Here is a 24,289-nt window from a genome sequence, read left to right as displayed (position 1 = left end):
CTCAGTCAAATAAATAAATAAAATCTTTAAAAAAAAATGTAGTATTTATTAAGCATCTTATACATGCCAGGTATTAAGCTAGGTACTTCTGTGTTGGTTTTTTTTTTTTTTTAATTTATTTACTTTATTTTTTTAGAGAGAGTGAATGAATGAGCAGGGGGAGGGGCAAAGGGAGAGGATCTCGAGCAGACTCTGCACTAAGCATGGATCCCATGGCAGGACTTGATCTCAGACCCTGAGATCATGACCTGAGTCCAGCACTTAACTGACTGAGCCACCCAGGCACCCTGCTACTTTTGTGTTTTCATTCAGTGGTCAGTATAGTTCTTCAGGGTTACCAGTGAATGTCCCTAGATGAGATACTTGAGACTCAAAGAGGTTAAGTTGCCCAGAGTCACACAGCTAGTAAAGGTTAGTGCAAGGCCAGATTTGATCCAAGTCTGACTACAAAACTCGTGTTTTTAAAGTGGCTGTTGAGAAGATGACCACTCTTAAGGAAAATGGGTATAATTTGGGCATAGGGCACTAGAAGGAAGGTTATTTTAGGAGAAAGAAAGTTATGAAGGCCAGAAAACTTAGCCATGTAACATTCAGGTAATCAGTTGAGACCTGACTATATGGTTCTCAAACTTTGGGTTTTAGGACCTCCTTGTATTAAAAGTATTGAGGGAGGTGCCTAGGTGACTCAGTCCATTAAGTATCAGACTCTTGATTTCGGCTTACGTTGTGGTCTTGGGTTCACGGGGTGGAGCCCTGCATTGGGTGTGGAGCCTGCTTGGGATTCTCTCTCTCTTCCTCTGCCCTTCCCCCTGCTTGTGGGCTCTCTCTTTAAAAAAAAAAAAAATGTATCGAGGGCCTCAAAGAGCTTTTTGTTTGTATGGTTATGTCTATTAATGTTTACCATTTGAGAATCTAAAACAAATTTAGAAAGAGTAATTTGGAAAAGCTATCTTTAATAAAAATTTTACTTATGTTAATATGTAATGGTTTGTTATTTCTAAAACAAAAAAAGTGGTATTGTCTTATACATGTTCAGATCTCATTATAGTCAGGCTTATAGATAATGGGTGAATTTTCACATCTGCTGAGGAATTCAGTCTGTTACAGTATCACATGTCATTTAACTGGAAAACTCCACTGTATACTCATGAGATATTGAGAGTGAAAAAGGCAAATAACATTGTAGTTTTATTGTGAAATTAATGTTGACCTCATAGACCTCTTGAAAATATTTTAGAAAATGCAGGTGAGTTCTTTGGAATAGTACTGGGCGAGTTTGTGAATGGGAACCCAATTGAGCGTGTAGGCTTGGGACTAGATAATGGAAAGCCTTCATTGGTTGAGTTTGATTTTAATAAGCAGCGGGGAGCCGCTGAAATTTTCCAAGGGAGGATTTAAATAGAGTTGTGCTTTTAGAAGATTATTCTGCAAATAATGCATAAAGTTTTGGGAAGCAATTCAAGTTGTACTGTAACTGGTTTTTGAGGTAACTGTAGAAAACAGTATAACAGGTACTGAGAGTGTATTGTATTTTCATCTGACTTTAGATGAAGGAAAGGAAAAGAAAAGAGTCAAAACAATGCTGAAATTTTGAGCCTCGTGTCTGGGAGACTAATATTCTGTTAATAGATGTAGGAAACACAGGAAAAGAAGCAAGCTTGAGAAAGAAAGTAGAGGATTAGGTTTAGTAATATATAAAAAAAGTTTTACATTATTTATGTTGAAATAAATTTAGTCTTACAGAAAAATTGCAAAAAATAATATAGTTCACGTGTATCCTTCACGTAATTTTAATTTACAACTTACATAACCAAAAAGAAGAAAGTAACATAAAGTAACAATACTGTGAACTGAACTACAGACCTACTTCAGATTTTACCAGTTTTTCTACTGTCCTTTTGTTTGAGGATCCAGTCTGGAATCCTACATTGAATTTAATTGGTATGTCTCCTTAGTATGTGTATTCTTTAATGTGTGACATTTCCTCAATCTTTCCTTGTTTTATAAAAATTATTTAGTGTAAAGAGAAGACACTTATAGCTGTAGTGGAAAATACCAATGTCATTTCATTTAAAAAAAATACCTAAGGGGGTGCCTGGGTGGCACAGCGGTTAAGCGTCTGCCTTCGGCTCAGGGCGTGATCCTGGCGTTCTGGGATCGAGCCCCACATCAGGCTCTTCCGCTATGAGCCTGCTTCTTCCTCTCCCACTCCCCCTGCTTGTGTTCCCTCTCTCGCTGGCTGTCTCTATCTCTGTCGAATAAATAAATAAAATCTTAAAAAAAAAATACCCAAGAACCTGAGTAAAAAAATCACATTTTTTATTTAAAAAGTTAGAAAAGTATTATTTAAAAGTTGAAACAAGGGATGCCTGGATGGCTTAGTCAGTTAAGTGGCTGCGATCTGCTCAGGTCATGATCCCAGGGTCCTGGGATCGAGTCCTGCATCGGGCTCCTTGCTCAGCAGAGAGCCTGCTTTTCCCTCTCTTGCTGCCTGCTGCTCCCTCTGTACTCTCTCTCTCTCCCCCTCCCTCAAATAAATAAAATCTTAAAAAAAAAAAGTTGAAACAATATAGAAGTCGTAAATGAAAATGACAACCCATTCCCAGAAATAGCTATAGCTAATAGTTTGGTGTGTGTTCTTTTATTTATTTTGTAGGCATGTATGTGTATACGTTATGGGATCTAATGGGCATACCCTTCTATAACTGTATTTTTCACTCAAAAACTGTATTACTGGCACACAGCGTCTTTTAATGTAGCATATACAGATCTAGCTCATTCTTTTTAATGGCTGCAGTGTTTCATAATGTGGCTGTATCATGAAACCATTCTCTTATTGATGGACTTTTAAGTTATTTGTGGTTTTTCATAGTTATACAAAATGCCTCACTGAATATCCTTATATGTGTATCTTTGAGTATTTGGATGATTATTACTATAGGGTGAAATTACTGGGTCAGAGACCATAATCATTTTCCACTTTCACAATTATTACTAGATAGTCCTTCAAAAGGATGTGTCTTAACCATCCCTCCAAGAGTGAATGACATGTTTCTTTTCCACAAAAGCTATGGATGAAGTATTCTAATAGGTCAACTGTGGTTTGGTAATGGTCTTATGGGTGTTTGCTGTCTCTTTTTTTTTTAGAAAGCACTACTTTGTTTTGCTTTTGTAACAAAAACACACTCATATATATCTCTTAATTAAAAATAAATGGTTTTAAATGCCTTGTCTTTGGAATTTTTTACTTTTAACCAGCATGAGGTTAAAGCATGGCCATGAAGAGGCCTAGGTGGGGAGCTAATGAAACAGTTATTGGGAGGCTACATATAGAATGTATCATAGATTTCAAGGGAGTTGGTGGAGTAGGATGCAGTGTTCAAGGAGAGAGAGCCAGGGTCAGGTCGTAAACTGTACTTTAGAGGGGCTTCCATGAGCAGTGAGAAATGTGGAGTTAGGCTTTGGCTCTTATGTGAGTATCTTACAGACTTGAGCAATTTTTGTTATTCAGTGTTAATTCTTCCAGAGACACTGGAGAGAAGAGCAATGAAAGAGATTACTAATCCTAGAATTTCCTTTTGAAATAACATAGGAATCACCAAATGATTTTTAATACTCCATATGTGGCTATGATGATAGAAATAGGTAAATAAGAATGCCAGTTAAAACCGAGAAACCATGAATCAGATTATAAGACTGTTTCTGAGAAACTTGAAGTAAACTAAGTTGGAATTTAATGAGTATAAGTAGTTCTTAGTTTCTTGTGTCTTGTCGAAAAGTATACTGGTGGGGGAGGGCAAGATGGCAGCAGAATAGGGAACCTTGTTTCATCTGGTCCCTCGAATTTAGCTGTATATCTATCAAACCATTCTGAACACACACAAATTCAACCTGAGATGTAAGAGGATTTATCTGGATCTCCACAAGAAGAAAAATGACTACTTTTTGCAAGGTAGGAGGTGCAGAACCTTGAAACTTCAGGGGAAATATTGGAAGATAAATGGAAGGGGGAGGGAGCCTCCATAGCCTGCCACCGGAAAGTGATACAACACCAGAGCAAAAAAACTGGGACCCTCGGAAATCTGCTCTAGTGAGAGACACCCCTTTATGAAAAGGGCACAGGGGATGGATAGGGGACAATTCTAGGTGGATCATTGTGGTCTCAGGATTCCAGGAGACTCAGAAAGATCGGGGGAGCCTGAACCGATAGAATGCCCAAGCAGTGGAGCAGGGAGACTGGTTGTGGTCAGTGAGCCCAGAAGGAACTCTCAGCGCCAGTCACCATAAACCACGAGCCGAGCTGATAGGGAGACCACTGTCTGGCTGACCACCCTGAAAAGGACTAGAAGGTGCAGGCTATTTAACATTCTAGGAGAGAGATAAAACGGCTTGTGCCCAGGACAGGGCAACAGATCTCAGGGCAGTGTGGCCCCCATGAAAGGACACTGAGCACCCAGCATGACCTGGGAGCTGTGGAAGAGAGTGCATACAGAAGCCCATGGCAGCTAGCAATTGCAAAATCACAAAGCACAGAGATGCTCGCAGGTACCCCTAACTCCCCTGGGAGAGGGGGAGAGGGCGGGAGCCGCAGGATTTGGCAGTTTGGTGCACAAAGAGGCTGCACCCATGACTGGGCAACAGCTCTTGGGGTGGTGTGACCACCGAAGGGACACTGGGCAGCACCCAGCGTGACCTGGGAGCTGCGGAAGAGGGTACACACGCGAACCCATGGCCGCTGTCAATTGCAAAGTCACAAAGTGCAGAGAGGCCTGGGGGTTCCCGTAACTACCCTGGGAAGGACGCAGCAGGCACAAATAGTGCGAGTCTGTGGAGTTTGGTACACAAAGATGTGGAGATGGTTTGACCTGGAGGATTTATTGAAGAAAGGGGACCGAGACCTTGCAGCTCTGGGCCAGAGATTCTTGCACAGCCATATTTGCTCTGACCTAAAGAGAAGCGGAAAGCCACCAGGGAAAAAAAGCCACACAGCCGACCAGCTCTCATTAAGCCCATCCCCCTGACAAGGGGTGGGACAACTCCACCCCGGCAAAGATGCCTGAGAAGCCAAGCAGCAGGCCCCTCCCCCAGAAGATGGACTGGAAGAACAGGTGAATCATAAACTTATTTCCCACAGGACTATAAAACTTCAGTGCTAGGGGAAAACAATATAGGGAACTCCAGGTGTTCCCTCACGACTCATTTATAGTTCAGGCTAAAATTATACATTTCTTTTTTGTTTCTGTTCTTATTCTTCCTTTTCTTTTTTTTTAACCCTGTTCCCATTTCAAGTAGATTCTTATTTCCCAACTGGTTTTTAAGTGGCTTTTTAACTGTTACTTTTTTCACATATGTGTTTTATAGATTTATGCTCCATGCTAGCCTGTTTTCACTCTATTCAATTTTATCTTGATACATATATAAGTTCTGATTTCTTTGCAATTTTGGGACATAGTGTCTTCTAACACAGAGACCAAGACTCAATCAGGAACAGGAATATCACCCTGCTTTGTCCACCCTGAGAGACTGTAATCTCTCACCCCACCCCATCCCCTTTTTTATTGTTTTGGATCATCTTGGTTTTGGTTGCCTATCTCTGGTAGCTTTCCACCTCTTTGAATTTTTTCTAGGGGGCATTTTGCGTGGGTTGTGGTTGATACTCTGGACTCTGTTCATTCAGTCAACCATGCCTCAGTAGAATGAGTAGGAGGAGGTACTCTCAACAAAGAAAAGAACCAGAGACAATATCCTCTGCCGTGGAACTAATGGATATGGATATAAGCAAGATGTCAAGATAGAATTCAGGATAGCAATCCTGAACTCAGTAGCTAGGCTTGAAAAAAGCATTAGTGACAGTATAGAATCACTAAGGGTAGAAGTGAGATCTAATCAGGCTGGACTTAAAAGTGCTATGAATGAGATGTAGTCTAAACTGGATACTCTAACAGCCAGGGTAAATGAGGCAGAAAAGCGTATCAGTGATCTAGAAGATAAGCTGATAGGAAGGAAGCTGAGGAAGATAGGGAGAGGCAGCTAGTAGCCCATGAAAATAGATCAATGATGCCATGAAACATTCCAGTGTTTCATGGGAGTGGAAAGAGAGAGAGGACTAGAAGGTATATTTGAGCAACTCATAGCTGAGAACTTCCCTAATCTGGGGGAGGAAACACATTAGTGTCCAAGAGGCAGAGAGGACCCCTCCCAAAATAAATAATAGACCAACACCCTGATGTATAATGGACCAACACCCTGATGTATAATAGTGAAGCTTGCAAATCTTAGAGCCAAGGGAAGCTATCCTAAGAGCAGCTAGGGGGAAGAGATTTCTTATCTATGGAAGGGGGAACATCAGAATAACTTCAGACTTATCTACAGAGACCTGGCAAGCCAGAAAGGGCTAGCAAGACATATTCAGGATACTAAATGAGAAGAACATGCAGCCAAGAAAACTTTATCCAGCTAGGCTGTCCTTCAGAATGGATGGAGAGAGAAGGATAGGCAGGAACTGAAAAAATAGGTGATCGCCAAGCCAGCCCTGCAAGAAATATTAAGGGGGATACTGTGAAAGAAGAAAGACCCCAAGAGTAATATAGACCAGAAATTAACACCAACAGTCTATAGAAACAGGTACTTTACAGGCAATACAATGGCACTAAATTCGTATCTTTCTATAGCTACTCTAAATGTAAGTGGGCTGAATGTTACAATGAAAAGACACAGGGTATTATAGTGGATAAAAAAGCAAGACCCATCCACATGCTGTCTATAGAAGACTCGTTTGAACCTAAAGTCATCTCCAGATTAAAGGTGAGGGGATGGAAAACCACTTATCATGCTAGTGGACCTGAAAAGAAAGCTGGGGTAGCAATCCTCATATCAGAAAAATTAAATTTTAAACCAAAGACTGTAGTAGGTGATGTAGAGGGACACTCTATCATACTTAAAGGGTCTATCCAACGAGAAAGTGTAGCAACTGTAAATATCTATGCCCCCAATGTGGGAGCAGGCAATTACATAAACCAACTAATAACCAAAATAAAGAAACATATGGATAATAATACATTAATAGTAGGAGAACTAAACACTCACAGCAATAGATCATCTAACCAAAAGATCAACAAAGAAACAAGGGCTTTGAATGACACACTGGACCAGATGGACTTCGTAGATATATAGAGAATATTCCATCCTAAAACCACAGAATACTCACTCTTGAGTGCACATGGAACTTTCTCCAGGATAGATCACATACTGGTGATCACAACCGATACCAACAGATTTGGATCATTCCGTGAATATTTTCAGATCACAGTGCTTTGAAACTGGAACTTGATGACAAGGAAAAATTTGGAAGGAACTCAAACACTTGGAGGTTAAAGAGCATCCTCTTGAAGAATGAATGGGTCAACCAGGAAATTAAAGAAGGACTTAATTCATGCAAGCCAATGAAAAAGAAAACACATTGGTTCAAAACCTATGGGATACTGCAAAGGCAGTCCTTAGAGGGAAGTACACAGCAATCCAAGCCGCTCTCAAAAAGTTAGAAAATTCCCAAATGCACGAGCTAACCTTACACCTAAAGGATCTGGAGAAAGAACAGCAAATAAGACCTAAACCAAGCAGCAGAAAAGAAATAACGATTAGAGAAGAAATCAATAAAATAGAAACCAGAAGAACAGTAAACATACCAACGAAACTAGAAGCTGGTTCTTTGAAAGAACTAATAAGATTGATAAACCTCTGGCCAGACTTATCCAAAAGAAAAGAGAAAGGACCCAAATCAATAAAATTATGATGAAAGAGGAGAAATCATGATTAATGACAAGGAAATGGAGACAATTATTACAACTTATTACAGCAGCTATATGCCAACAAACTAGGCAATCTGGAAGAAATGGATGCATTTCTAGAAACATATGAACTACCAAAACTGAAACAGGAAGAAATAGACAATCTGAACAGACCAATAATCAGCAAGGAAATTGAAGCAGTCATCAAACATCAGCCAAAAAAAAAACAAGAGTCTAGGGCCAGATGGCTTTCCAGGAGAATTCTACCAAACATTTAAAGAAGAAATCGTATCTGTTCTACTGAAGGTGTACCAATAAATAGAAATGGAAGGAAAACTTCCAAACTCATTCTGAGGCCAACATTTCCCTGATCCCAAAACCAGATGAAGACCCCATCAAAAAGGAGAATTACAGACCAATATCCCTGATGAACATGAATGCCTAAATACTCAAGATCCTAGCCAATAGGATCCAACAGCACATTAAAAGGATTATCCATCACGACCAGGTGGGATTTATTCCTGGGATGCAAGGGTGGTTCAACATTCGCAAATCAATCAACACGATAGAGCACATTAATAAAAGAAAGGACAAGAACCATATGATCCTCTCAATTCATGCAGAAAAAGCATTTGATAAAATACAGCATCCTTTCCTGATTAAAATTCTTCAAAATGTAGGGATAGAGGAAACATACCTCAATATCAAAGAAGCCATCTATGAGAAGCCCACAGTGAATATCATTCTCAATGGGGAAAAACAGCTTTTCCCTTAAGGTCAGGAACATGACAGGGATGCCCACTCTCACCACTTTTGTTCAACATTGTACTAGAAGTCCTAGCTTCAGCAATCAGACAACCAAAAGAAATAAAAGACATTCAGATCAGCAAAGAAGAAGTCAAACTCTCTGTGCAGATGACATAATACTTTATGTGGAAAACCCCAAAGATTCCACCCCCAAATTACTAGAACTCATACAGCAATTCAGCAATGTTGCAGGATACAATATCAATGCACAGAAATCAGTTGCTTTCCTACACACTAACAATGTGACTGAAGAAAGGGAAATTAAGGAGTTGATTCCACTTAGAATAGCACCAAAAACCATAAAATACCTAAATAAACCTAACCAAAGAGGTAAAGGATCTATACTCCAGAAACTATAGAATACTTACGAAAGAAATTGAGGAAGACACAAAAAGATGGAAAAACATCCCATGCTTATGGATTGGAAGAATAAACAGTGTTAAAATGTCTATGCTCCCCAGAGCAATCTACACAATCCATGCAAACCCTATCAAAATACCATCAACATTTTTCACAGAGCTGGAACAAACAATCCTAAAATTTGTATGGAACCAGAAAAAAACCCGAATTGCCAGGCAAATATTGAAAAAGAAAACCAAAACTGGGGGCAGCGGAATGCATGACTTCAAGCTATATTGCAAAGCTGTGATCATCAAGACAGTATGTTCCTGGCACAAAAACAGACACATAGATCAATGGAACAGAATAGAGAACCCAGAAATGGACGCTCAACTCTATGGTCAACTAAATTTCGACAAAGCAGGAAATAATATCCCATGGAAGAAAAACAGTCTCTTCAATAAATGGTGCTGCGATATTGGACAGGCACGTGCCCAAGAATGAAATTGGACCATTCTCTTACACCATACACAAAGATACACTCAAAATGGATGAAAGACCTCAATATGAGACAGGAATCCATCAAAATCCTAGAGGAGAACAGAGACAGTAACCTCTTCAACATTGACCACAGCGACTTCTTTCCTTTTTTTTTTTTTTAAGTTTTTTTAAAAATTAATTTATTTGTAAGAGCACAATCAGGGAGAGCAGCAGGCAAAGCAGGCAGAGGGAGAAGCAGGCTCCTCGCTGATCAAGGAGCCTGATGTGGGACTCGATCCCAGGACCTTGGGATCCTGACCTGAGCTGGAGGCAGATGCTTAAAAGACTGAGCCATCCAGATGTCCCCACAGTGACTTCTTTCAAGACATGTCTCTAAAGGCAAGGGAAACAAAAGCAAAAAAGACATTTTGGGATTTCATCAAGATAAAAAGCTTCTGCACGGCAAGCGAAATAGTCAACAAAACTAAGAGGCAACCCACAGAATGGGAGAAGATATTTGCAAATGACATTACAGATGTAGGGCTGGTATCCAAGATCTATAAAGAACTTCTCAAACTCAATGCCCAAAAAACAAATAATCCAGACAAGAAATGGGTAGATGACATGAACAATCACTTCTCCGAAGAAGACATATGAATGGCTAACAGACACATGAAAAAATGTTCCACATCACTAGCCACCAGGGAAATACAAATCAAAACCACATTGAGATTCCACCTTATGCCAGTTTGGATGGCCAAAATTAACAAGACGGGGAGCAAGAAATGTTTTCGAGTATCTGGACAAAGGGGAACCCTCTTACATTGTTGGTGGGAATGCAGGTTGGTACAGCCACTTTGGAAAAAAGGTATGGCAGTTCCTCAAGATGTTAAAAATAGAGCTACCCTACAACCCAGCAATTGCACTACTAGGTATTTACCCCAAAGATACAGATGTAGTGAAAAGAAGGGGCACATGCACCCCAATGTTCATAGCAGCAGTGTCCACAATAGCCAAACAGTGGAAGGAGCCAAAGTGTCCTTCAACGGATGAATGGATAAAGAAGATGTGATTAATATATATAATGGATTATTACTCAGCCATCAGAAATGATGAATGCCCACCATCTGCACTGACATGGATGGAACTGGAAGGGATTATGCTAGGTGAAATAAATCAAGCAGAGAAAGACCGTTACCATATGGTTTCACTCGTATGTGGAACATAAGGAATAGAGTAGAGGACCACAGGGGAAGGGAGGGAAAACTGAATGGGAAGACATCAGAGAGGGAGACAAACCATGAGAGACTCTGGACTCCACAGAACAAACTGAGGGTTGCAGAAGGGAGGGGACGGGGGTAACCAGGTGATGGGTATTAAGGAGGGCACGTGTGGTGATGAGTACTGGGTGTTATAACGCAACTGATTAATTGTTGAACACTACATCAAAAACTAAAGATAATACCGTATGTTAGGCTAAAGAAACCTAATAAAACAAAATGGGATTCAAAAGAAAAAAAAAGTATACTGGCTGCTGAATAGGCTAAGAACAAAAGAGTGGGGTTTTGGTTTGTTTGGCTGTAGTTTTGTTGTTATAGATTTTCACCCTCTTGTCAGATCTCAGAATTCCTCATTTTTCTTTTTTCAAATTTAAGGTCTATTTTTGTGGGTGAGGGAGGGTGTATTTTGAGCCTTTCGTTTTCTGTTGTTTATTCTGTCTGCACCCATGTACCATAGTTTCAGTTACATATTTCCAAATATAACAGGGTTTGAGAAAGGGATAGAACTTTAGATATTTAGAGCCCTAAAGAGTCTAGGATGTGTAAGTCTCTTCAACTAAGCATTAGTGCCATTATTAGTAAGTAATGACCAGTCTCACTATTAAGAATGTTTTATGTACTGTCAGCTGCCTCTTTCCTATAATAACCGGGCTTTAAATAGACAACTTAAGAACCTGACCTTTGCAGTTCAGTTGTGAGATTTTTCTCTCTCTTGTCCTGAGCTCTAACCGCTCCTACCAGAGAAGGTAGAATCAGGGCACAAAAATATAAGAACAAGATAACCTTGACTTTTCTATATTATTTTAAAAAGGATTTGAAGAACAGTCTAACATTTGAAATTTGAACATGATTCAAGGCTATTACAAATAAAGTATAATTTTGGGTTTTTTGTTAGTATACAAAATAAATGTGTATTTATGTATAGGTATGACTTATTCACATATACAGTATCTCTGTAAAATATATGCATGCAAATAACTTCCAGTTCTTTACAGAAACTCATTTTCAAAATAACTAGTTTTCTAGTTAAAATAAGGGCAAACTAGTCCCATTTACCCATTTAAACTAATGTTTATAAAACTCAACATGATTAATATGTTCAGAAGCAATCTCCTAAAAGCCCAGTTTGAAAACTATTAAATAAAGCACAGTCATCTCAAATGGGTCTGTGACTTTGGAACTCCTCCCCCAATCATTTAAACTGGTTAAATAATTGCATTCTGCTACTAGAAAATTGGATGGTTATTATCCATTCCAAATTAACATTTACTTGAATGCTTACTATATGTTAGAGATTGGTATACATTTCACATGTATCATTTCTGTTGTTTGTTATGGAAACTGTGGATAAAAGTAGTAATGCCACTTTACATTAAACTAAGGTTTGGAGAGGTTAAAAAAAAAATGTTTTGCCCAAGATCATGTGGCAAGTGAGTAATGGCATCTGAACTTGAAGTTCAAAGTCTTGCTTTTTAATTTAGCCATTGTCACTAACCGACAGGACTGAAATCTTCCTCTTTATTGTTTATACCTGGACTAAAGAAACTGCTAACTCTGTTAGTTAATTCTTATCTGGGAGAAGAGTACAGCACCAGCTGTGAAGATAAGAGCAACAAAAACACATGAAAGGTCCAAGATACACTGGAGAAGACTTGGAAGAAGGAGACCAGGGTTTGCACTTGGCTCAGTTTTTGGCTTATATATCACTTTCTTCAGAAAGCCTTTCCCCACCACATCCTATTCCTTATTTGTCTCTGTTAGAACACTGAGCTCATTGTTGTAATTACCATATTGCAATGATTCTAGGTGCACATATTTTTCGTTTTAACATTCTAAAATCTGGATGCATCTTATAATTGATATTGTCTTAAAATTAGTTGGTAGCATTTCTCCTTAATTATTGGTACAAAAAATAAAAGATGTGATTTGTGGTCGATGATGTCTTAGATTTGATGAACTACAATTATTTACATGTGTTCCCATGAAAAGGTTTCTATCATTGCAACAGTTTTAAATACCAGGTATACACAGTGATTTTCCAATTTCTAGTCTAGTCCTCTTTGTTGAAGCTCTAGACCTGCATGTTGAACTGAATTTTCCTTTGCTACCACAGGGATCACCAGTTCAATATGTCTACTTTCTGAACAAACTTGTCCTTTAGTATTCCCCCATCTCAGTAAATGGAATCTACCTTTGTACATTCGTGAAGCTAAAAAGCTACCAGTTTGCCGGTGTGAATCCCACTTCCACCCTGTACTAGTTACATGAGCATACAGAGACGTGTGTTGCCTTTATTCTTCATCTGTAAAATGGGGAGCATAATAACGCCTGTCTCTGAGAGTTGTTAGGACAACAACACAAGGAGTAAATGTTAGCTGACACTAATCTTCATGATACATATCTGTGACCTCTCTCCTTAACTCTGTACATGTAATTCATCATCAAATCCTGTGAGAGGTAGGCTCTTCAAAATATTTCTGTCCACTTCTATCTCATTGCTGCTTCTCCACTCCAAGCCCTCATTTTTCTCACTTATAGTAACTAATAGCTTCTACTCTTTCTCATCTCTAATCTATTCAATACAAAGATCAGTCAGCCATCTTTTAAATCAGATCATAGAGCTGCTTAAAACCCACAGTTGTTAATATGGTGTGTATTGTTCTCAGTTGTCTGCCTAGCCTCTGCCTACTTTTTCAGCCTCATCTTACACCGCTCTACCTCACAGTATCACTCATTTCTCCCAAAATGAACTCCCATCATCCTTTACTTTTCATCTCAGCTGCCACTGCCTCAAAGACATGTTCTGATCTTCCAAACTAAATAGGTACTTCAGTCCTAATATATAATCTTTCATGTTGAATTTATACCATCCATATTTGGGGTGAAGATAAGGAAGTTGAGTGATTTCCCCAAGGCTTGTAATGCTAATTATGGTAGAACTAGAATGCCGTCCCAGGACTGGCCAACTCTAAACTGTCATTCCTATGGTCCTTCCTTTGCTTCTTTGAGAGCAGAAGAAAGCATATGAATCAATGTGCTAGGCTTCCAAATATGGTCTGACTTCTCTCCTTTCTTTCCATTGAACCTTCAGGTAGGTTCTTTCAATATCCATTTCTTTGTGAGCCATCACCCCCAAATTAGATTGTGTAAACCTTTGAAGTTATTCTTCATCTATTCTTATGGTATAGTATAACATTCTTACAATAGTTCTTATATATACCTAGCACTTACATAAATTACTTTGCATACAGTAGATGCTGATTAAATATTTTTGTCTTAGGGATGTTAGAGAAAAACAGTATTTTAATCCATTTAATTTTTTCAAGGTTTGGAGATATCTCCTGAAGGAATTTAGTACCTGCCATACTCTTATACCAATCAGTAACAGTGTATTTTCTGTTTTCATATTTTGAATAGAATTGCCTGAAATTAGTTTAAAGTAAATACTTTGTGTCTTCATAGATTATTGTGTTTGTTTCACTAGAAAAACAATTAACCTTAAGTATTTTTGATTTGCTTCAGGAATTAAGTGATCTACAACGTGACCCACCTGCTCATTGTTCAGCTGGACCTGTGGGAGATGACTGTAAGCTTTGCTTTCTTCCTAGGATTTTGCTACCATTAATAATATAGGTTTGAACATTTGTTAATGACTCCAAAACTCCTTTGTTTGTTTCAGTGTTCCACTGGCAAGCAACTATTATGGGACCTGTAAGTATGATTCATATATATGAAATTAATTCCCTCAGCCATACTTCATTCTTACCATTTCACTTTTGATCAGATGTTTGTGGCTAAGGTTGAGTTTTCTTGTACTCTGAATCACTCAGGAAGCAAAATACAATTAAAGGATTTTTGATGATTTTCTGGAGCACTGGTGGCAAATACTTGTTAGGATCACTGTGATGTTTTCCTTTGCCAAATCCTTGATCATTACACATAGTCATGGATCACCCACAATTTGGAACCAGGCTGTACGTTATACATTGGCTTTATCTGTTTTTAAACACAAAAGTCAGTTGTTCAGAACTAAGCATAATTATTCTCACATCATTAATTAAAAAAAAACAACAATTTTAGTAGGTTAGAAATGAGTCTAATTAACTCAGTAATGGAATACCTGCAAGTAACAAGCACCAGTTTGCAATAACTGTCTTCACTGTTCGTGTGTGTGAGAGAGAACTGGTGAGATAATTGCAACGGATTTATCTTTGCCAACTCGTGAATTTGTTGTTTTTAGTTTCGTTGTATTGTACTGAACTCAAAATTACCTGCTATTTTATGACTGGCTTTACTTAACACTTACTACCCTTGTTAAGATTATTTCTATACCTAAGAGGCAGTTATGACTTGAAACAGAGTTTTCTTCCTGTGCACAAAAATCCTATTGCGTAAGAATGGGCATTGATTACTTTCTGTGAGAATATACATACAAGTAACCTGTTTCCATGAACATCATTCTCTCCTCCCTCCCCTGAAAGAATTTTATCTAGTAAGGCATGGAGGCTTTAATCATATTGCTTTGTGTTTCACTTTTAAAAACAACAATTACTGAATTTTCAGAGCAGGAGTCCTGGGCAAATGTCTCAAATGACTAAACTGTTATATTAAGTTAGTTTTTTTAAAGGTAAAATGCAATATGTTTATTTAAATAACAACTTTAAGAATCTAGTTATTTGTTTTTCATTGCTTACTAAGGACCTTCAAAATACTATTATTTAAAGGCCCACCCTTACCATTTGAATTATAGCCCTTCACAGATATTTCTTAGGTGAATTACATGTAGCAAATTGTTACAATTATGTTACTCATACCCTCTTTGTTTTAGTAATGCAAACATGCCACTCTATAATATCATTTGAATTTATTTACATTTTCTACATTCCTTATAAGTTTTGATGAACTAGAATTAAACTATATATAGTAAGAATAATTATACAGTACAGTCCTCTAATGTATATGCAGAAACTTGAGGAAGTGATGATAGTCTTGCTATTATTACCAAAGTGGTAATATAGCATGATAAGTTTAATTAAATATAAAGGAGGGGCATCTGGGTGGCTCAGTTGGTTAAGCGTCTGACTTTGGCTTAGGTTACGATCTCAGGGTCCTGGGATTGAGCCCTATGTCCGGCTCCCTGCTCAGTGGGGAGTCTCCTTGTCCCTCTGCCCCTCCCACGCTTGTGCTCTCTTTTTCAAATAAATAAATAATATAGATATTTAGGAATATATATGTGTGTATAAATATAAAAGAATATATATGTGTGTATATATATATAAAGGAATTAAAATAGAATTTTAGGTATTTTGCTACCTTTTTTCTTTATCATTTTTTTCTTGCTTATAATATTAAATATATTTTCTAACTGCCATAGAGAAACATGGCCAAATTTAAATTCTTCTTGTAAAGTTGGTTCCTAATTTGATTCAATGAATATTGAATTTATCTCATTTTATTTTGAGCTTTTTTGCATTTTCCACATTATATTATAAACTGTTACTAAGTGAAGATTGGAGGTCTGAATTTTGTGTCATGTAGCCTTTCCTTTTTATAACTTGGTCTTTTTAGTTCATCTCTATTCTTGCCCCTTAAAGGACTATCAGGGGCGCCTGGGTGGCTCAGTCCGTTAAGCGTGGGACTCTTGATTTCAGCTCAGGTCATGATTTCAGGGTTATGGGATCAAGCCCCATGTCAGTTTCCCTGCTCAGTGGGGAGTATGCGCAGGATTCTTTCTCCCCCTCTGCTGCTCCCCTGCTTGCACTCTCTCTAAAATAAATAAATAAATATTAAAAAAAAAAAAAGGACCATCAGATCTTAGGTTTTATAAATAAGAAGGTAAATAAATACTAGCCCGAACCCTTCTTCCCATACTAATTACTGCTGCAGAAAATTCTTCGTTTCTCAAAGCAGTCTTTGAAACTCTGTAAAACCCTAGACTCATAAAAAGATCTTTTTGTGTAAGTCACACCACTGTGTGTGTTCTATTTTTGTGTTTAACTTTGATGTCATGATTGTTGGAGATTCTGCCTTCATACCTGCAAAGGGGAAACCTGTTTTCAAGGTTAAATGATTTGAACTTAGGTCAGAATGATGGCATTTTTTTTTTTTCAAATCTATTTGGGGGGGAAATCATCTTAGGTTACTAAATAAATACAGTAATCACTGATGCAAATATTTGTAATTTCAGCCTGATAGCGCCTATCAAGGTGGAGTCTTCTTTCTCACCGTACATTTTCCAACAGACTATCCTTTTAAGCCACCAAAGGTATTTTCATTTTTATGATTGATGTGACTCCTTTGTTGGGGATTTTGCTCTCTACCCCAGGATATGTACGTGATGTCAAAGACTGGGTAGATTAGAATGTTCAAACTGTTCTGTAAAATCACTGAATTTAAAATATGCTTTCTTACTCAAATACTGGACTATATCTGTAAAACAAAAGGCAGTATCTGTTACACTATAAATTAACTTCCTTACCCTTTTTCTCCCTCGTCATTAGATACATATAGTTTGGGAAATTTTTTATGGTCAAGAGTCAGACTTTTCTGTTCAGAGGATTATCTTTGAAAGTTGACCCTATTTTTCAGTTCTTAAGTTGTTATTCAACAAAAATTTATTGAGCACCTGCAGTGTTCTGTTACATTGGGAAATACAAAAGTAAATACAACACAGTCCCTTTATTAATTGTGGTAGGAAAAATAAAAATGTGTTCTTACTACATTAAATTTAGACTGGCTCTGAAGAGGAAATAAATGATGGTGACATGAAGGAGGAGAAGTTTGTTAACAAATTCTGCCACTCAAAATAATTATTTTAGATTTTTAGAAACACCTGATTAAGATTATATATATGAAACAGTATAACAACAACTCTTGTGGAAGATTAGAATTCTTGGCGGCTTCTTTAGGATAGGTAATAGGCCCCTCAGCTTTCCTCTGGAACAGGGTCGGCACCCTGTTTTTAGATCCAGTGTCACTTGCAGGAATCAGTGATAAATTAAGAAAAGGATTACTTTGAGGGATGATGAAGCCATGGTTAATTACTTCAGGTACAACTCAGCCAGTCATACCAGCTATTATAGATTTATTTATTATATTCCAAAATACTTCCCAGTTCCTGGGGAGCAAGGGGAAACTGACTTTATCTGCTTTCACACTCCCAGTAGCTAAAACTATGTGTGCACAAAGTAGACGCTCAGTTTGTTGTTGAATACGTTTCTTCTCTAAGGTCATAGAAAGTGGAGGGCATTTTACTCTAGAGCAAACTGGTTCTGTTTTGTTCATAGTTCGTGGGTTGTCACGTTTTTGTTTTGTTTTGCCTTTAGATTGCTTTCACAACAAAAATTTACCATCCAAACATAAACAGTAATGGAAGTATTTGTCTTGATATCCTGAGGTCACAATGGTCACCAGCTCTGACTGTATCAAAAGGTAATTTCATTTATCTGATTTATAACTGTTGATAACAGTGAGACAAGAAAAATATGGCAGAAGTATCTAGGGACCAAAGTTTACAAAAAAAACCCAGTCTACTGTGTTTTCTCCTGCTTTGATTTTGCTTTGTGTTCATAGCTCTTCTGTTACTCTTTTGCTTTTATCAGTTAGCTTGGTGTGGTTAACAGGCAAATCATCATGATAAAATGAGACAAATTTTAAATATGTTAGAGCTAGAAATTTGGATGAGCCTGTTGACCCCTTTAGTTTGGGCTTTAAAGAGAGAGACAGAGTAAAAATAAGATTTTAGGACCAGTTGTCCCATTTATTAAATGGGATTGTTGATGTAATAAGTAAAGCTTTACACCTCTTACATCATCTAAGAAGAAATACCAGATGAGGCTGATAAATGATTTAAAATGAAAGACACATTTCACACTTTGGAATTATGCAGTACATTGAGCATGTTAGTCTAAACTTCGAATAACCAATGGCATTATTATGACTGATAACATAATCCATGTGGATTCTCAGCTTTAACAGCTTTTTTCTTGTTAAATTACCCAGATATGTACGTAGACCTTCTGAAGCCTTTTTGTTACTAGCCAATTCTATTTGCTGTGCCAGCCCTCTTAATTCATGTCCTGTTTTACTCTAGCAGAAGAGAACCTCACCATTGGAAAATACTGTTCTGAGTTAGAAGCTTCAGCCCTTGAAGTAATTGTGTGGTTTTCCCTTTTTATAAAATTTAAGAAAATTATTTCTCTTGAAGGATTTAGGGGAGGAAAGAATCTATGCTCATTTAAAAAAAAATCTTTTTGGGGCGCCTGGGTGGCGCAGTCGTTAAGCGTCTGCCTTCAGCTCAGGGCGTGATCCCGGCGTTATGGTATCGAGCCCCACATCAGGCTCCTCCGCTATGAGCCTGCTTCTTCCTCTCCCACTCCCCCTGCTTGTGTTCCCTCTCTCGCTGACTGTCTCTATCTCTGTTAAATAAATAAATAAAATCTTAAAAAAAAATTATAAAAAAAAAATCTTTTTAATAAACGCTACCTGAATGTTTAACTTATGTTTAAAAGTGATTAGGTTTATAGGAAGCAGGGTCCTTAATGATAATTATTTCAAATATTAGATGTAGTAGCCCTTCATGTCAGCTAGTTATTATGAATGGCAGTTTTTCTGACCTAAAGTGTATAAAATGTTCGTGTCGATTCTAGTGCCTTTTTAAAAATCACATAGTGTAACTGTTATGCACTAGATGCAAGAAAGTTCTGGTGTCATAGGGTTATTCAAATTAATATACTCTTTCCTGGAATGGTATCACAAAATGTAATTCATTTGGTGTAAGTGGTTAAGTACTTACATATATAAAAGAAATGGCAGACTGCCAGATGTTGAGCACTAATTTTCTAACATTGGTAGCTTTTTATAAATATTAATTGGTATTCTTGGCTTCTGGAAACTGCCCTTGAAGAAGAATTTCAAGTGGCCTCAGTGTCCTCATATGTAAAATGGGGATTATAAGAGTATTACCACGTAAGGTCACTATGCATCTGGCACATAGAAGGCACTTGAATGAATGTTAACTATTATTACTTTTTTCTTTATCTTAAAACATTTGCTTTGTGTACATGATAGTGAAGTCAGGGCACATGACTCTTAGCAGCAGGAGTGGGAAATGAGGAACTTCCCTCTTGCTTATTTTATAATGTAGCTTATACTTTGCTTATTTGTACATTTTTCACTTTTTTACATTTTAAATGTCTTATTTTGATTTTTATCATGAGTTTAGTCTGGAAACTCTGAAGATGTGAGCCCAGATAATCTACCCTATTGGTTTAATATAAAAGGCTTAGAATTTCAGTAGGCAGATAGAAGATAAGGAAGATGAATGAAATACTAATTTTTCTCATTATCCCTTAGCAACCCCCTTTCTGTGTCATTTAAGAATTAACTCTCTTTATAAATTTACTTGTGGATTTGTAAGAGTAGGAAAAGATAAAGGAACATAGTAGAGGAAGGCAAAGATGAAATGTTCTTCCAAAGATTCCTCATACCCCCTCAGAAGTGGTGGTATGCAGTTGTAACAGACAAATCAGGAACCAGAGTCCTTGTTCCTTACTTTTTCAGATACTTAGATTGTTTTTAAAAATGTAGCTATTTGAATTAGTATTTTAGTGTGGCAAGAAACAACTACTTTTTCAATTTTCACTTATATTTTAAAACATACAAGTTATGTATTGATAATTTCACATTATTTTTAAATGAGTGTGATACAAATAATGGCCATGGAATAAAAGATTCGTTGAAAAAAATCTGACAAATCTTTCTTCTTTGTAGGCAAACTATAGCACTTAGCCAAAGTAAAAAAAGTGCATAAACATGAGTCCAAAATGTTTTGGACTGTTAACAGTTTGTTTGCTTTACTTTGAATTGATTAGAACATAGATTTTCTGTACTAAAATAAAATAAAAAACGGACAGTTGCCTCATTAAAGTACAAAAGTATCTCTAAGAAATATCTAGGGATGCCTGGGTGGCTCAGTTGGTTAAGCATCTGCCTTCGGCTCAGGTCGTGATCCCAGGGTCCTGAGATCGAGTCCCACATCGGGCTCCTTGCTTAGCAGGGAGCCTGCCTCTCCCTCTGCCTGCCACTCCCCCTGCTTGTGCGTGCTCTCTCTCTGATAAATAAAATCTTAAAGAAATATCTAAAGTTAGGATGCTGTTCTAAAAATGTTTTGATTTAGTACCATATTTGGTGTATATTATATATGTGTTACCTAAAATTATTTTTATAGAGAACTCTTCAGATTAAATGTTGTTAATAGTTACTTTATAAGCACACATTTTTTAAATAAGTAGAAATCAAATAAAATTTAAAACTTCAAAAATTATAGTAATTTTGTATCATATACATTGTATGCTATTTATAATTTTTATTTTAAAATTAGAAGTATTTGCTCCTAAGTAAAGTTAATCTAAAAAGTAATTTAACATGCTCATTTTATTTTGTTTTCTTTATAAGTTCATTGTCTATATTCAGTAAAATCATTTTTATATATGTAATTGTTATAAAGCAGAAAGATCATTATCTGATGTGATGTTCTCTTTTCAATCTAGTTTTATTGTCCATATGTTCTCTACTTTGTGATCCTAATCCAGATGACCCCTTAGTACCAGATATTGCACAAATCTATAAATCAGACAAAGAAAAGTAAGTGTTTACTTATATTAGTTTCTGCCTGGGTGTATTTCTGTGTAGTCTGCCAAAACATAAGTTTTATCAATATATTTAAGTACCTTTAATTGTGTTTATTATACTTATACTAAGTGTGCTTATCCTTCCAATGGAAGAAATCTTTCTTTTTAAACTTTATTAGTCTTTTTACAAAAGATACTGTTCCTTCCCACATTGTGTTTAGTCCTTTACTATTTAATAGTACACGTTCTGCATTTGCATATCTATTTTTTGATAGGAAAGAACTATATATATAGTTCTAGGTAGTAAATTTTAAATAAAAGAATTTGATAATTGGAAAGCCTTGAATATTGTATTCCTTATCTTGTCCCAGGAAGAGAAGTTATCCCTAAACCCCTCCAAATTGACCTAATTTTCAAGCTGCTTCATCTTGCTGGTATCATTGATTCATTTGCAGTTTACAGACAATGCCCATTCAGGGTTGACTTTTATAGATTTCTGTTAGAAATGGATTTCTTATTTTGTTGTTTGTAACTTAGGCATGTTTTTATATTGGTTGTAGAGAAATCCATCAGTTAAAAGATCACTTGTTTTCTGTTTTATTTAATATATGAGCTTAAGTCACATTGACCCAATAATGGCTTATGAATGATGATTGCAATTAAGTGTAAAAAGGTAGAGTGTACAGTTTTATATAACTAGGTCTTCTAAAAGATTCAATTTGTATGTTTTTACTATATCCCTTTTGTATGCCTACAGATACAACAGACATGCAAGAGAATGGACTCAGAAATATGCAATGTAAAATCAAAAAAAATTTCATATATACCAGAGTACTGTAAAATCTAGGTTTTTTTCAACATTAGCAGTAAATTGAGCACTGTTTACTGTTTCATTGTACCATGAAATCCTTTGATTTTTACCCATTTTACATGTATTTCTGAAGCAAGACAAAACAAACTTCCAAAAATACCCTTAAGACTGTGATGAGAGCATTTGTCATTTTGTATGCATTGAGAAAGACATTTATTATGGTTTTTAAGATACTTGGACATCTGCATCTTCAGCTTACAAGATCTGCAATGCATCAGAAAAGCAACCAAATTATTTTTTGCTGAAACTAGATGTTTTTACATGAGAAATACTGTATGTGTTGTCTAAGATGTCATCAGTTTTATAAATCTGTATTCAGATTTCGTTCTTTGTTAGCTCACTTTATAATTTGTATTTTTTTACTGTATAGACTAAATATATTCTATTTACATGTGTGTCAACTCATTACCTTTTTCCTGTGAACAGTATTGAAAAAACCCAACAGCTGGTAATTAAATGAATTAACTGTCTGTCTCCCTTGTCTTAGGGTATTCGGTAGATTGATTGCAGATTTCTTAAACCTGAAAGGATCTTTACACTGTAATTCTCAGTATCCTGATTATGGAGAAACACTTGTTTTGATTTTGTTATACTTGACTTAACTTTATTGCAATGTGAATTAATTGCACTGCTAAGTAGGAAGATGTGTAACTTTTATTTGTTGCTATTCACATTTGAGTTTTTTTCTGTATAGGCAATATTATATTGACACCTTTTACAGATATTAATGTAGCTTTTTCCATATAAATAAAATGCTTTTTCTACTATTTGTCTTGATTACTTAAAGAAATAAATTATCTATAAGTAAGGATCAAACCTATACAATTTTGCATGAAAATTAATTCCAAATTGTGAGAATGAGGTCTGTTGTATTTGGCATTCATTGTCATTAATTATATAAATTTTATTGCTTTAGGTTTGTATCTGTTTACTGTATTATCAGCCTAGAGGATGATACACATTGGACCCTTGTTATAGAAGAGAACTGAGAATAAGTTGAGGTTTGTCTTGGATCACATTTTAAGTGGATCATTTACTAAAGTACTGTGATGAGTATAAGGCAGTGTCACCCACACTAAAGAAATTATTGACCTGAAAAATAATTAGTTATTAAAATGCTCCTCTAGGTGGAATGGACATTATTTCTTAACACTTTAAAATCTAGAATTTTTAAAATAGTAGTTTAGTGCCATCACAGTTTGAAAGAAGACATCCATTTTTTACTATAGAGGTTATAAAGAAAATTCTAAAATGATGCTTTCCTCTGTTTTTATAAATTTCCAGTTAAAAGTGATTTAAATAAGCAGGTTACCTTTGCAGATTTTAAAGAAAGCTAGAAAGTTCTAATGTTCTAACTTGGAGAAAAAATACATTTCTAATTATTTAGCATGCTTACCAAACTTGAGTGAGTGTCATTTTTAAGAGAGTTGTAGCTCTTTGGATTATTGCAGTAGCTGTATAAGTGTGCAAGAATCTGTGATGGATGTAGTTGTTAGTAAAGCATTTAAATCACTTAAGTATTTTACCACGGATCATTATTATTAAAGCACAAAGTAACCCGTTGTTAGAAAATGTGTTTTATAAATGAATGTAAAAATAATTAAATGAATTGTGAAATGGATGTTTAAGAAAATATAGGTTTAAAAAGTAACTATATTAAGTAATGTCTTGAAACAAACATATCATGAAAAACACTGCTTTACTAGGTATATGAGTATAAGCTACATTCACCCAGAATTTGAACACTCAACTTCATTAGATTTAAGTATTTGGTATATTTTGATAGTAAAGGATTTTGTTTCTTGAATATCTTTCACTTTTTTAAAACTTTGATTTGTGTGGCATTTATTTTTGGAAGTGTCTTTTTTTTTCTTTATTAAAGGTTTTGAAACTTGCCTAATTCTTGTTTGCCTTTGCTTACATCTGAATTGTATGACCAGACTCCAGAGGAGTGAGCACGAGTTCTCATAATTAAATAAAAACCTTAAGAGTTCAATGGTGGCATAATGATTAGCCAAGTCACCGTTTTAGTTAGGTTGTTTTTGCTTAATTCTGTCACGGATCTATCAGTTAACCTTGTACAACTGCAAGTCT

General features: G+C 36.4%; 1 protein-coding gene across 2 annotated transcripts in view; it reads left to right on the top strand.

Annotated features, from left to right (window-relative positions):
• Positions 1 to 22,962, top strand: part of UBE2D1 (ubiquitin conjugating enzyme E2 D1) — a 37,504-nt gene extending 14,542 nt beyond the window's left edge. Inside the window, exons 2-7 of one of the 2 annotated variants that reach the window (XM_040623931.1) lie at positions 14,216 to 14,279; positions 14,373 to 14,404; positions 16,881 to 16,958; positions 18,019 to 18,124; positions 21,244 to 21,337; positions 22,082 to 22,962. In XM_040623931.1, coding sequence (XP_040479865.1) covers positions 14,216 to 14,279; positions 14,373 to 14,404; positions 16,881 to 16,958; positions 18,019 to 18,124; positions 21,244 to 21,337; positions 22,082 to 22,127 — 420 coding nt within the window. In that variant the 3' untranslated portion in view covers positions 22,128 to 22,962. The remainder of the gene's footprint in view (positions 1 to 14,215; positions 14,280 to 14,372; positions 14,405 to 16,880; positions 16,959 to 18,018; positions 18,125 to 21,243; positions 21,338 to 22,081) is intronic. The other variant, XM_040623932.1, reaches the window with a different exon arrangement.
• Positions 22,963 to 24,289: the final 1,327 nt, after the last annotated feature.

The sequence above is a fragment of the Ursus maritimus genome, unplaced genomic scaffold (genome assembly GCF_017311325.1).
Source record: "Ursus maritimus isolate PB19 unplaced genomic scaffold, ASM1731132v1 scaffold_7, whole genome shotgun sequence".
Lineage (NCBI taxonomy): Eukaryota > Metazoa > Chordata > Mammalia > Carnivora > Ursidae > Ursus > Ursus maritimus.
The sequence above is the reverse complement of the archived record's forward strand: the minus strand, read 5'-3'. Positions and strand labels throughout refer to the sequence as shown.